At 40.9% G+C, this 13,574-nt stretch overlaps 1 protein-coding gene across 2 annotated transcripts in view; it reads right to left on the reverse strand.

The window, feature by feature from the left end:
• The window catches only part of ttbk2b (tau tubulin kinase 2b), an 80,554-nt gene that overhangs the window by 10,987 nt on the left and 55,993 nt on the right, over positions 1-13,574 (reverse strand). For both annotated transcript variants that reach the window (XM_060916362.1, XM_060916361.1), the window contains 6 exons: positions 10,303-10,368; positions 9,680-9,772; positions 5,734-5,859; positions 4,216-4,373; positions 3,893-4,088; positions 3,544-3,755 (listed from right to left, as the gene is read on the reverse strand). In XM_060916362.1, coding sequence (XP_060772345.1) covers positions 3,544-3,755; positions 3,893-4,088; positions 4,216-4,373; positions 5,734-5,859; positions 9,680-9,772; positions 10,303-10,368 — 851 coding nt within the window. The remainder of the gene's footprint in view (positions 1-3,543; positions 3,756-3,892; positions 4,089-4,215; positions 4,374-5,733; positions 5,860-9,679; positions 9,773-10,302; positions 10,369-13,574) is intronic.

Here is a 13,574-nt window from a genome sequence, read left to right on the forward strand (position 1 = left end):
CTTGTCTTATTTAATGAAGGTTGTAATAGAATTAGCCTACATTTGGCTTAAGCTGGATGAGACAGAGACATAATTTTATAGCCATTTGTTAAACAGCTGACAGGGAACGTAATTAACCGTTCCGGGAACGAAATTTTTTTGTTCTAACCGGTTCGGGAACATCTATTTAATGGTGGAACCCAAAACCGGAAACGTTAAAATTCCGTTTCTGTTCGGAACGAACCAATAGGAAAAAATTCTGGTTTAAAGCCCTGATTAGGACCAAACAAAAGCTGCGATAATCAAAAGGTCAATTTTCTTAAAATAAACACCACTTACTTGATATCGAATCAGTAGCCTTGGCGAACCACGAGGTGAATTTCATTTATCTTCTTTTTATCTGCTGATTATCTTCCAATACTACAAAGTTATAACAAGGTTTCTCTTATTTCATTTCTGGTTCTGATTGGTTCCGAAGTTTATCAAGAAGTAGAACGGGTAATCGAACTTGATCAGGATAAGTGCTGGTTGGTTACGAAGTTTCACTATTGTTACACTCATTCTTACAACACAATGACATCGTGTGTACCTTTGATAACGCGAGATCAGCTGTTCGTATTGCGAGATCACGATTCACCGTTCTGGTGATTGTAACGCTTATGCGTATGCGCAGTGCGCTATTGTTACACTCGTTCTTACAACACAATGACATGGTGGCTACTGCCTCGCTTCGCCTCTATGAGGCAGTAGCCACAAAAGAAAAAAAAGCAAATTAAAACAAAAAAGCGAAGTCTAAACAGAGAAAGAGCAATACATCACACGGCTTTCCCCAAAGTGTGGATACGCAGCGCTCTGCCGCGTTGTGTGATGTCAGCGCCGCACTGTCACTTGCACACCAAAAAAAAAATCAAATCAATACCATAAATTGAAAAATGCAGAGTACTTTCTGCACCTAATTATCTCCTATTCCCCTCTGAAAATGAGTAATAAATAGGAAGATATTGTAATATCTAGATCTAGACTATCCTGGTACTCAACCCAGAAGTGAAAAAGGGTCTCGCTGCGGACACTGACTGCCATTTACAACCATACATAAAACCACGTTCTAGATGTTGGTCACTAGATGGCGCTGTTGCATGATTTGACCTTGATTCTGTTCCTGGCACTATACTCCAGGCTTTTGTGTGTGACTTTTGCCTGTTGGGTTGCAGGTCTGTAGTTGACAGCCGTATTGCTAATATCCTAATTTCAGCTGATATATTGTTCAAGATTATGCATTTTTTTGTGCAATAAAATTAAATTATACATACGGGCTGCTTTTTCCATGGAATAAAAACATGTATTCTATTCCCTTCTAGCGGGTTTATTGATGGCATGCAATATTGTTATCATATCGCTTATCCTCCGTGTATTACGCCACTCTCCCTAATGGAGAATGAGCGTGCAATATTGTTATAATATTGCATGCTGTCAAGATGACACGACGTCACACATGAAGATCCAATGACAAAACTTTTCTGTTGTGCATGCACACAATCATTTCTTTGTCGGCCGGGAGAAAGAGAGAGAGAGAGAGAGAGAGAGAGAGAGAGAGAGAGAGAGAGAGAGAGAAGACGGGGTTAATTCAGTGCTTGGTTTAAGCACTAAATAAATAAACTGAAACTAAAGCAGCGCTGAACACCGGAAAGGTACGGAAGCCGCGAGAGGCCCTTCATATAATCTTTTTGTATTCACCTTGTTATTCCGAGATAACGACATAATTAATTCAGGATGTCGAGAAAACAACACAACTGATTAGAGATCTCGATAAAACAAAACAATTATTCCATGATCTCGAGAAAACAAGACAATTATTTCATGATCTCGAGAAAACAGCTGAGATTTCTAGCAGAGTTGCGCCCCCTGTGGGTCAGACAACAAAGACTTAGAAATTGGCGGACATGTAACAGAGCAGAAATGGCTTTTTACGATGCCTTGAGAGAGAGGGGGGCCAGTCTTCTGCGGAGGTGCTGCGGACTAATTTTGAAATTATCCCTTATTAAAAGACTTGATGCAATCTCTCCCTGTGTCAACCCCTGATCAAAATATTGCCTTATTAGGTGATCGATTATTCCAGACATTCTAATGACCAAAGTTGCGTCTATACAGAATGAGAAATAGCCCCAAAGTCAGCATATCACAAGTCTCTTGGCGCACCTGAATGAACCATTTCTCAGCTGTTTACTCGAGATCATGAAATAATTGTTTTGTTTTCTCGAGATCTCGGAATAACGGTTTTGTTTTCTCGAGATCTCGAATTAGTTGTGTTGTTTTCTTGAGATCCTGAATTAATTATGTCGTTATCTCGGAATAACGGTTTTGTTTTCTCGAGATCTCTAATTAGTTGTGTTGTTTTCTCGAGATCCTGAATTATGTCGTTATCTCGGGATAACAAGGTGAATAAAAAAAAAGGATTATATGAAGGGCCTCTCTCGGCTTCCGTAGAAAGGCGACTAAAACTTCATTATATATTCTTCATGCATATTTACAAGAGAAAAACATACCAACGGACATCAAAAAACTGGAAGAGAGCGCAATAGCGGAAATAAAGTTCTTCTTGGAGGTGAGGAAAAGTGACGGAGACTTTTACAAGTGGACTTCACTCAGCAAAGCCCTTTTGTTCTGAACAACTGCAATGGAACAATTAATTACAACCAAAAGTAACTGAACTTGTATAGAAGTTGGCTTGTTGTTCAGGCTTTTTGGACTTGTACCATTTTTACTGTTAGAACTTTGACTTTGTACACTGGATTGACAGAACACTGAATTACGTTCAATCAGAATCGGCATTCAATATTGGCAAGTTATTAACCTGTTCTTAACTTTTTGTAAAATCTAATTATTCCATCAAATGTGGAGGTATTATAATAATAATAATAATAATATTGGCTGACGTTTTTCGTGGTTTGTCAGATATATTCCATTCAGCTACTCGTCTTCGACTCATTCAGTATCTTGCTAGCTGAATGGAATATATCTGATATACCAGCCAGCCAATATTATTTAAATATTTCTCTGAATTGACTGTTTCCAGTGTTTTCATTTCAAATTTAGTTTTGCCCCTTGCATTTTTGACAAGGTAAAAAAAACCCAGCAAATTTAATAATGTTGAATTGCACCTAAATCAGCCCTAGATGCCACCAGAATGCACCATTTGACGTCTCTAATTTCAAAATTTTCCTTTACGGGCTGGGCTGTGCATCAGTAGCACCGCTCTGATTTTTTTTTTTTTTCTGGGGAAAGCCCTGCATCAGCTACCATAGTGCACATAGGGTGCCATTACCTTTGTCTTAGCTGAATGGCTAGTCATCCTTGTGTTAAGTCGTGGATTTGTTTTGGACATTAATGTGAAATGAGTTACATAAACTGTTAATTAAATGTGTGTAATTGAGTTAAATGATCGATTTAAACTTTGACCGTGTTATATATTTTTAAAAAAAAAATCACAGTGATCCATCACGCAATCGCGTCAGACTCACTCATATCTCGGAATTATTTGTTTTTAAAAAAAAATACGATACTGACTAGGCTTCCAAGAAGCGTTCAATAGTGGGTTTAGGTTCAGGAGTCAGTCTCTTGTCCAGGCCCATGCTGTGGCTGTGACGCATCCTCCTCAAGAGCGGAGCCATACGGTCGATGAGTAAGGTCTCGGAGTGCACCCGTCTCGGAGATCCCTGCGCAGAGCCGCTGTTGGGGCTCTGATTGCCCTCTTTACTCCTCTCATCTTCGCTGGCCACCTGGTGTAAAAACAAACAGTCAGACTTTTATCTAAAAAAGGATCAGCGAGTTGACGCAACAGCCTCTTCTGTATACTCCTAATGCATTTATTTCCTTTTCCTTTCCTTAAACCTGTACATCGTGTCCTTTTTGGTACCTTTCTAATCTGTGGTTGAACGTGATTGCGGTTGCGGTCTCGGCTCCGTTCCATCTCCTCCCATACGTCAGCTCCCAGAGCGTGCTGAGGCGGGATGGGCGGGCAATTGTCTGCTTCACTGAGCCGCTCGCCCTGAAGGACGTCCTCTGTATTCTCACGCTGCATGTCTCCCGGTATCGCAGAGGCGTTGGCCATGCTGTGCGGACATTCATCAGTTATATAACATTCCAGGGCGTACCATTAAAACACGACCGGATCTTCTTTATTCCCAGCATCACCTATAAAACAACATTATCCTAACTGGTGCTTTGTAATACACATACCCCAAGTACGCTGGTGTGAGACGAGTCAGCTGCTGGTTTGTAGCTGCTAGAGTTGCGACTGTCAGGGAATCCTCCGAGTCAATCCTCTCCCAGTCATACGGATCATTCTCCATAACTTTATACGTCTTCATACTGTTCTCAAACACGGACATCAGGAGCTGGAACACAACACGGTAGCCTTTCTTTATTAAAGGGGAACTGAGGTCGTTTTTAAACTTGCTTTATTTCTTAATTAGCGTGTTATTCAATTACGTTTTCGGTTTTAGTAACCTTATATCGTGACTCGTATTGGCAACTAACAGCAATTAAATATTATACTTATCGGCATATTCGGTTTTTAGCCGTGTTGAATTTAGTTCGTTTGGTCCACGGCAGGCGTCGCTTATCGGCGCGATCTTCACGAGACTTGTGCGAGACTTCGAAACGTGAAGTGTCAGCCAGGTGTCAGTGCCGCCATTTTGAAAAGTTTTCCAAACGAAGTATTGCACAAAAACGAGTTTAAATGGCAATTACTGCCTACTTTTTTCAAACTTTCCTGATTGCTATCAAAACAAACAAAACTTCCGGCTTGATTACGTCAGCATTCGAAAGAGGGGGCGCGCGTCTTTTGACAACCCCTGTGTCCGAAATCACACCCTACTCACTATATACAGCACAATATATAGCGAGGACGCCATTTTGTAGTGCTGTCCGAAACCTCAGTGAGGATTATTTACACCCTATATAGTGGACTCAAAGTATCCCACAACGCATCACGAAAGGCAGTGTACAGCGATGGACACTAACCAAAGCAATATATCCCATCATGCATTGCGGTCGCGCTGAAAGAAATCAAATTAAAAGTCTCAAATGTGATTTAATAAAAGGCAGCGGCGAAGAAGAAAGAAAGAATTCAGCCTTGGTTTAAAAGAACTGAAAGCTGCAGGGACTTTGTATTGATTAATGTGGGAAATGCGCTCAGTATAATATGGATTTATCACAAAAACACACGCGTGGGTTTATTATTTTGAAACCCAGCAGCCGACTGATCTGGCACGTTTTAATTGTGCGACAATAATGACGTAAATACCAGCGCGACGGACTAGTGTCCGAAAGAGATTTTTAATTTTACCAATGAGCTCGCTGTATAGTCCTCTATATAGTAATTCCCTATATAGGGAGTAGTGAACGAGTGAGCGATTTCGGACACAGGGTTGGTCACTTTGATTTCCGCTGCACGTTTTACTTCCGTCCTACGATGTCTCGCACAGGTCTCGACGAATCTCGTTTACGGCCATCGCTTTGACATATGGACTGATATATTACAGAGCATATTTCAAACACTCAGAACTTGCTACAGCAGTGACAGAATTGCTCTCGAAAATGCATTCCGATATTTAATAAAATGAGATGCGTAGAATTTTGATAATAAAAAATATTTGCCTTCAGTTCTCCTTTAATATACTTACGGTATTGACATGGCGACTAAAAGCAAATAACAGCTCAAATCAAAGACGATACGGAAATCAGGTAACGTACCTGATAGTCAGGTTTAGTGTAGTAGTCGAGGCCTGAGATGTGGTCAAGAAAAACGCTGAACTCTGCAGGGAGGTGTTTAAGCATGAGGTGATGGTCGTAGGTCTCCTTCAGGTTCCCGACTTGTTCCTGAAGGAGAAAGACGTAAAATAAGATGGCGAGTGAGAACACGAAAAAAAAAACATTTAAAAAAAAAAAAGGGTACAGCCATAGCATAAAGCAAGCCCAATACTTTGTTTCATATACAGTACCAGACAAAAGTTTGTACACCCCTACTCTACTCATTCATAGGTTATTTTGCATTTTCTACACTGTAGAACAAGACCTCAATACTATGGAATAACACATGGAATTATGTGGGAAACAAAAAGGGTTTGATATTTTAGATTCTCCAAAGTATGCAGCGTTTCCCTTGACGACTCTTTGCACACTATCGGCGTTATCTTAACCAGCTTCATGAGGTAGTCACCTGGAATGCTTTTCAATTAACAGGTGTGTCTCGTCAAAAAAAAACTTAATTAGTGGATGAGTTTCTTGCCTTCTTAATGCAAACAGTAAATAATAATTCCATAATAGCTCTATTCCATTTAACAACTGTAATAATCCATACATATATTACAACAAGAACTGCTCGACTAAGTAAAGAGAAATGACATCCATCGTTACTTTACGACATGAAGAGACTTTTAATTAATAAAGACTACTGAATTAGAAGGTTTGCCCAAGCTTTATTTGCTATATACTACAAATAATTAGTTTTTTTTTTATGTACATAATTACAATGTGTCTCGCACCACAGGATTTTTGTACCAGATGCTTCGTTTACAGAATGCGTAGAAATGGCGTTGAAAAGTGTGGGATATTTTGGACCATTTTCACTGTCTGATCCAGTCACTATCCCGAATAATCGCCTCAACAGCACCCCTACGGGATACATTTACCACTTTTAACATCATCCACGACGGTGTTGGACTGAGGCTGGTTTGAAAGGACTTGAGACAGGGACTCGTTTGAAATGACTACTGTGTAGTTACTGTCCAGAACCGGAACGGAGCCAACACTCGATTCGGCAGCGTCTATTCATTGGACGTGATTCGGAGTTCTGGTCTCCATGTCTTCTTTCAACTCTGCATGTTTGGAGGCCAGAAAGAATAAAAACACATTTTACGACTATCTTGTATCAATCAACAACAGTTCTAGCTTTATTGGTAACAGTGTGTACAGGCTAAAGTTGGTCCCGTGTTAGAAACAGAGTATCAGCGACTAATATTCTGACATAATCGGCACAGTGCCAACCAATCAATGAGGCATCAGGTTAAAATGACCTACGGCTGTTTTGCAAATCAGCGAGGCATGGTGGTGTAGTGGTTAGCACTTTCGCCTCACAGCAAGAAGGCTCTGGGTTCGAGCCCAGTGGCCTTTCTGTGTGGAGTTTGCATGTTCTTGTCGTGTCTGTATAGGTTTCCTCCGGATGCTCAGTCCAAAGACATGCAGGTTAGGCTAACTGGTGGCTCTAAATTGACCGTAGGTGTGAATGTGAGTGTGAATGGTTGTCTGTCTCTGTGCGTCAGCCCTGTGATGATCTGGCAACTTGTCCAGGGTGTACCCCGCCTCTCGCCTATAGAGAGCGTGCACGTGACGTCATGTGATATTTGTTTATCCGCCATTTTGGACGGCAAGGTCGCGCATAGAACTTAAGGCCAATTTATGCTGACAACGCAGTCCTCGCAGACGGTGTCGCAGATAGAGTCTGCGTAGCCCCCCCACCTTCGCAGACGCTCTGCGCGCACCTCCCAAAAATTGTGACCACCGCAGAAGCCTCGCAGACAGCGTCGCAGACAAGAGGGCTCTGATTGGTCCACTCTACATCCGCTGTACACGCACTTCCGCTTCCCTACTTTCCCGGTTGGGTTTGTTTTCACGACCGCCATTTTTAAAAACACGAGCGAAGATGGAGCAGCACGAAGAACGGTTGATCGAGGAAGTGAGAAAGTACGGACATCTATACGACTCCAGTTCTAGTCATTATAAGTAACCGGAGGATAAACACTCCACTAACCACACCCACCAATTACTCCTAGCAATTTCGCGACTTCGCGCCCCCTTGCGTTGTAGCGGTGAATAACATCGCGCACGCCTATTACTCCCCGCTCAACGATAAATTACAACTGTCTGCGAAAAGCTGTCTGCGAAAGCCTTGTCGCAAGAGCATGCAGAGGCCTTTAGACGAACCCGTTCTAATTATCAAGTGTGTGGGAGTAGATCTTTCGAGAATGGTTATATCTTGTTCAGCATTTGGTTGTACCAATAGACAGGGCCAAAAGGAGGGCCTGTCATTTTATAGATTCCCCGCAGACGAGGAGAGACGCGCAAAATGGGTGTCCGCTGTGCGAAGAGAAAACTGGTACCCCAGTTCTACCAGCCGAATTTGTAGTGAACACTTCATATCAGGTAGGTGTAATCTTCTAATTCAATACTCCTAGGACATCTGTTAAGTTGATTTTCGGATTGAATGATAACTGCATACTTAGAAACTAGACAGTCTCTAACGTTTAAAATGGCTATGCCTAGCCCTACTACCCTGGCCTAGTCTATGACAATGTTTTATCTTTTTGGCTCATATATGCCTTTGAAAGGCCAATCCATAGTAGGGATGGTGAAAACTAAAAAAAAAAAATCTTGACCGACCACCGAGCCTCATCATGAGTTTAAACAGGGATGCAAACGGCGGATGCGCCTTTTTCACGGCTGAATAGCGCAGATCCGATTTTTTTTTTGGGGGGGGGGGGGGGGGGGGGGGGGGCGCGCGTTGGAGTGTTTACTGTTTTTCAGACAAAAACATACATATTTACAACCCTGTCATTACCTGGAACTGAGTTTAAATTTCGAACATTCTTAAGATAAAACGTCCTGCATAGTCTCTTTATGATAAACGTCTTAATGCCACTTACCCGTGAGGTTATCAAGTAGACATTCTTCTTCGGAACCTTCCAGAGGTATAGTTGAGATACGCATCCCGCAACAAAACATTTATAAGCTTCCAGGCTCTTGTAAGCTTTGAGGGCTTTGCCAGTGTAACACGATTCACGATTAACGAGAAAATTGTAAATGTCGTGGTAGGCCAGATCGGGCAAATCGCCGGCACCGCAACTCCGAATTTCCCTGAACAAGGATTGCGGCAAGTCGTACGGATCTGCAATCCCCAACCTGGAACACTTTTCCACGTAACGCTGCCTCACGTCACCTTCAAGATGCTGAACAAACTTAGACAAGTAATCACGCGATGTAGATGGGGTATTTTCCGAATTTTCTTGGGGATTACTGCCTGGATCCATTACGCTCATGCCAGGTAAACTATCCTGCAGCCGTCCAATATGGCGGAGTAAACACGGACGGGTCATGTGACTGCACATCCTCTATAGTCAGCTGGGATAGGCTCCAGCTCACCTGCGACCCTGCACAGGATAAGCGGTTACGGATAACGGTTTTGTAAATCCATAGTGAAAGTAGTGTCATTCTGGTCCAGAAATACACTTTAGATCAAGCTGAAACATCATGTACATTTTGAAGGCTTTCTGCCTGGAAAACAGACCATTTTGGGTTCTATGTCGGTCCAATTTCACTTTGGTTTGTATTTCCTGTATACGGAGGCTTGGTAATGTAATGTAGTGTGGCAGGTATAACTCAAAATCCATAATGTGAGCATCTGGTATGAAAATCTGCTGGACTGACACATAAATAAGTATAAAGAAAAAAATCCATATTAATAAGTTCAACCACTTAAAATTCTCAAATTAAAAAAAAAAAGTCTGCATTAAATGTTAACACCAAATCTAATCATGATGAAAATATTCTCTCTGGCACATTTTAAAAGAGGATTCCATTTTAAAAAGCCTTTTCGTCTTTGACGTCAAAGCCTGATTTATGCGCTTTATGAAACGGCACGTACTTTGTCCTTGACTTTCCTCCAGGGAAGCTGACCCACCGTAAACTCCACAAGCATGTAAAAGAGAGACCACAGGTCATCATGCCGACCCATTTCCTGCACAAACAATTACAACACAACGTGAATTTTTCAGTGAGGAAATGACTCCATCACAGATCTCACCACTCGCAAAGCCTCGGTCACAACTGGCCGTACGTGCTCCTACGGCCGGTCTACGTGCAAAAAACGCAAGAAACGCACGGAGGGTGCGCGTGTGACGTGCTGATTTTCGAGCCGCAGACCGGCCGCAGAGGTTCTTTGTCATGTCAAACAAACTCTACGGGCGCTTACGTTTTTTTTCAGGTTGCAAGAAAAACTTACGGCCAACGTGCGTCTTTCTCCATGAACAAAAAAATTGCAGCGAATTGGGAAATGCCAAAAATCGCACGGCCAAAAAAAATCGTACATCCGGTTGTGACCTAGGCTTAAAATGTACAGCACGCTATTTAAAACGGTTTTGGAAAAACAAATTTAAGCTGACTTAATTTCGATATGTAACGAAAGGTGACCCTGAATGCTCAGGAATAGAAAATCTCCAGAATATTAAATCTTGTGCATAGATGGATAAAAAGCTGGAAATTACATACCTTGTTCTTGTGAGCGTTGATTGAGGCATAGCGTACAGTTCCTCTGAATCCTGCCACTGGACGAGGCTTTAGATGATTAGGACAGAAAAAAAAAAATTATAGAGAGAGAAACAGAAAGATTCCTAAGTGTTTGCTAGTATTTAAATGCCTTCATAATTTAGTTTTTAAATATCTGAGCGATTAATTATTTATAATTCTAACACTTGATGTAAATCTGACCTGCGTTTACCAAAACCTAAGTTTACGCTCGGTAAACGAACTTTTAGATATTCAGGTTCAATACTTTTTCATTCACTGCCAGCAAATATGAAATCAACTACGTCTCTAAATAAATTTAAAAGGTCACATTTTTCATAATCTTATTTATTATATAATTATGTTAGTTTCATACATATTTTCTTACAATTTTTATTGTATTCTTTTCCTCTTAAGACTCTAATGGTAGTTTATACTATAGATTAGATATGTACTAATATATATATTAGTGCTGTCAAAAATGTCGCGTTATTAACGCGTTAACTTGACTCAATTTTAACGGCAATAATTTTTTTATCGCGAGATTAACGCTCTGTGACATGATGTAGGTTTTTCATAAGCTTTTGAAACTGCCAGAAACTTGGAACAGAGACTTTGCTTAGAAAAACGATAGCAGCTAGACTGTAATGCCCAGCACAGCCAGAGTCCTCTGCCCTCCTCCCCCAAAGAAACAGCGCGGGCAGGGCGCGCTAGTAGAGATGGGATTTATGGCTCTTTGATGGGATCCGCATCTTTGTGATCCGTTCTTTGAAAAGAGCCGTTCAAAAGACTGGCTCATTTGGCTCTTTTTAAATATTTATTCAGTTTTAAGAAGACAGCGTCTAAAGAAGCCAGATCCCTCTGAACTGTAAACTCAATGCTATCCCAGAAATCCTTCCTGTAATATGCAAATTTGGCCGCCTCTGATTGGACAGCGCGACGCATCAACAGGCAGAAAGTGTAAAAGTACAAAATGTGTTAAGTGAGCTGAAACAGTAAAAATCAGATTCAATGCAATATTTATCAACGAACAACTTAAAGTTAATATAATAGTGTACTTTATATTATAATCAAGCATGTCAAGCCTACCGTCACTGTGTAACCTGTCTCTCTGATTAGAGTTGTAGACTAACTCAAGCAGTAAATCACTTCACTCATGGTTCTCTTGCTAGCCTTGGGACGAAGAGCCACGGTGCTCAGCTTAGGTTTCACTTTGCAGTGGCTGTGTCAAGACGTGTTATGCTTTGCAATAAAAAAAACATTGGTACAAAACAAGCCCATTCACTTTTTTATGCTGGTAAGAGAATTACAATGGTTTTTCATGTGACAAAAATGTGCAATTAAATTGCGATTAATCGCGAGTTAACTATGACAGTCGCGACATTAATCGCGATTAAATATTTTAATCGCTTGACAGCACTAATATATATCAGTGGTCGAAATACTTTTTTCCAGTGTTCTGCAATATTGCAGAATGTCAAAATTTTGTTCTGCAATTTGGAAATATTTTCTGCAAATACACAAGCCTCCATACTACACCCTTCTCAACCTAATAATGCCTAGATTTACATCATATCTAGCTTTACAACTCATAACATTACTGTAATTCTTTATTCTCTCACTCTATTTTTAATTTCAGTCTTCACAGATCCTTCTCTGCAGCAAAGTTATCATTCCCAGATACCTCCACAGGTCTTTCATCCCCCTCGCCCTGACACTATGGGCTACTACAACTTGAAGTATACCAACTAATTCATAAATGTACTAGTTATCACACCCACACGTTATCCTTCCACACAACATACTAATAAAGGTATCGCCACAATAAAAAAATAGAACACAACTGTTCTTCAAGAAACAAAACATTCATTTTCATGTTACACGTCATGTTACATTTTGTCAAGATTAAGTTTCTAGCTTGAACAATAGATTGTTACCCAAAATGTACTTCATTCACAGTGTTTGCATCTGCAACCTGTAGTTCTAAATTGAAAGAAAGGTTTCAATTCTACACTCTGTTACATCTTACAATGATGCAAAGAATCGATGCCATTAAGGAATAAAACCCAACTGGCAAATGGAAAGATGTTTGGGTTCATGGTGTTTGCCTGGCTTCTAAAGTGCAAGGTCATGAACTGAACTGAGAACTACTGCAGGGGCTTCACTGCTCTAAACTAACAACAGAGAACTGGGTACAAACTAATCATGGCAGAACTGAGAGCTACAGAACTGAACCTATGAGCTCTGTCTTACAGGGCAACTGTTTTACTTTGCGCAAGTCTGCACCACAGGCAAGACAGCACTAGTAAAAAAAAAAAAAATAACCCCGATTCCAAAAAAGTTGGGACAAAGTACAAATTGTAAATAAAAACTGAATGCAATAATTTATGAATCTCAAAAACTGATATTGGATTCACAATAGAACATAGACAACATATCAAATGTCGAAAGTGAGACATTTTGAAATTTCATGCCAAATATTGGCTCATTTGAAATTTCATGACAGCAACACATCTCAAAAAAGTTGGGACAGGGGCAATAAGAGGCTGGAAAAGTTAAAGGTACAAAAAAGGAACAGCTGGAGGACCAAATTGCAACTCATTAGGTCAACTGGCAATAGGTCATTAACATGACTGGGTATAAAAAGAGCATCTTGGAGTGGCAGCGGCTCTCAGAAGTAAAGATGGGAAGAGGATCACCAATCCCCCTAATTCTGCGCCGACAAATAGTGGAGCAATATCAGAAAGGAGTTCGACAGTGTAAAATTGCAAAGAGTTTGAACATATCATCATCTACAGTGCATAATATCATCAAAAGATTCAGAGAATCTGGAAGAATCTCTGTGCGTAAGGGTCAAGGCCGGAAAACCATACTGGGTGCCCGTGATCTTTGGGCCCTTAGACGGCACTGCATCACATACAGGCATGCTTCTGTATTGGAAATCACAAAATGGGCTCAGGAATATTTCCAGAGAACATTATCTGTGAACCCAATTCACCGTGCCATCCGCCGTTGCCAGCTAAAACTCTATAGTTCAAAGAAGAAGCCGTATCTAAACATGATCCAGAAGCGCAGACGTCTTCTCTGGGCCAAGGCTCATTTAAAATGGACTGTGGCAAAGTGGAAAACTGTTCTGTGGTCAGACGAATCAAAATTTGAAGTTCTTTATGGAAATCAGGGACGCCGTGTCATTCGGACTAAAGAGGAGAAGGACGACCCAAGTTGTTATCGGCGCTCAGTTCAGAAGCCTGCATCTC

The sequence above is a fragment of the Neoarius graeffei genome, chromosome 3 (assembly GCF_027579695.1).
Source record: "Neoarius graeffei isolate fNeoGra1 chromosome 3, fNeoGra1.pri, whole genome shotgun sequence".
In the NCBI taxonomy this organism is placed as follows: Eukaryota; Metazoa; Chordata; class Actinopteri; order Siluriformes; family Ariidae; genus Neoarius; species Neoarius graeffei.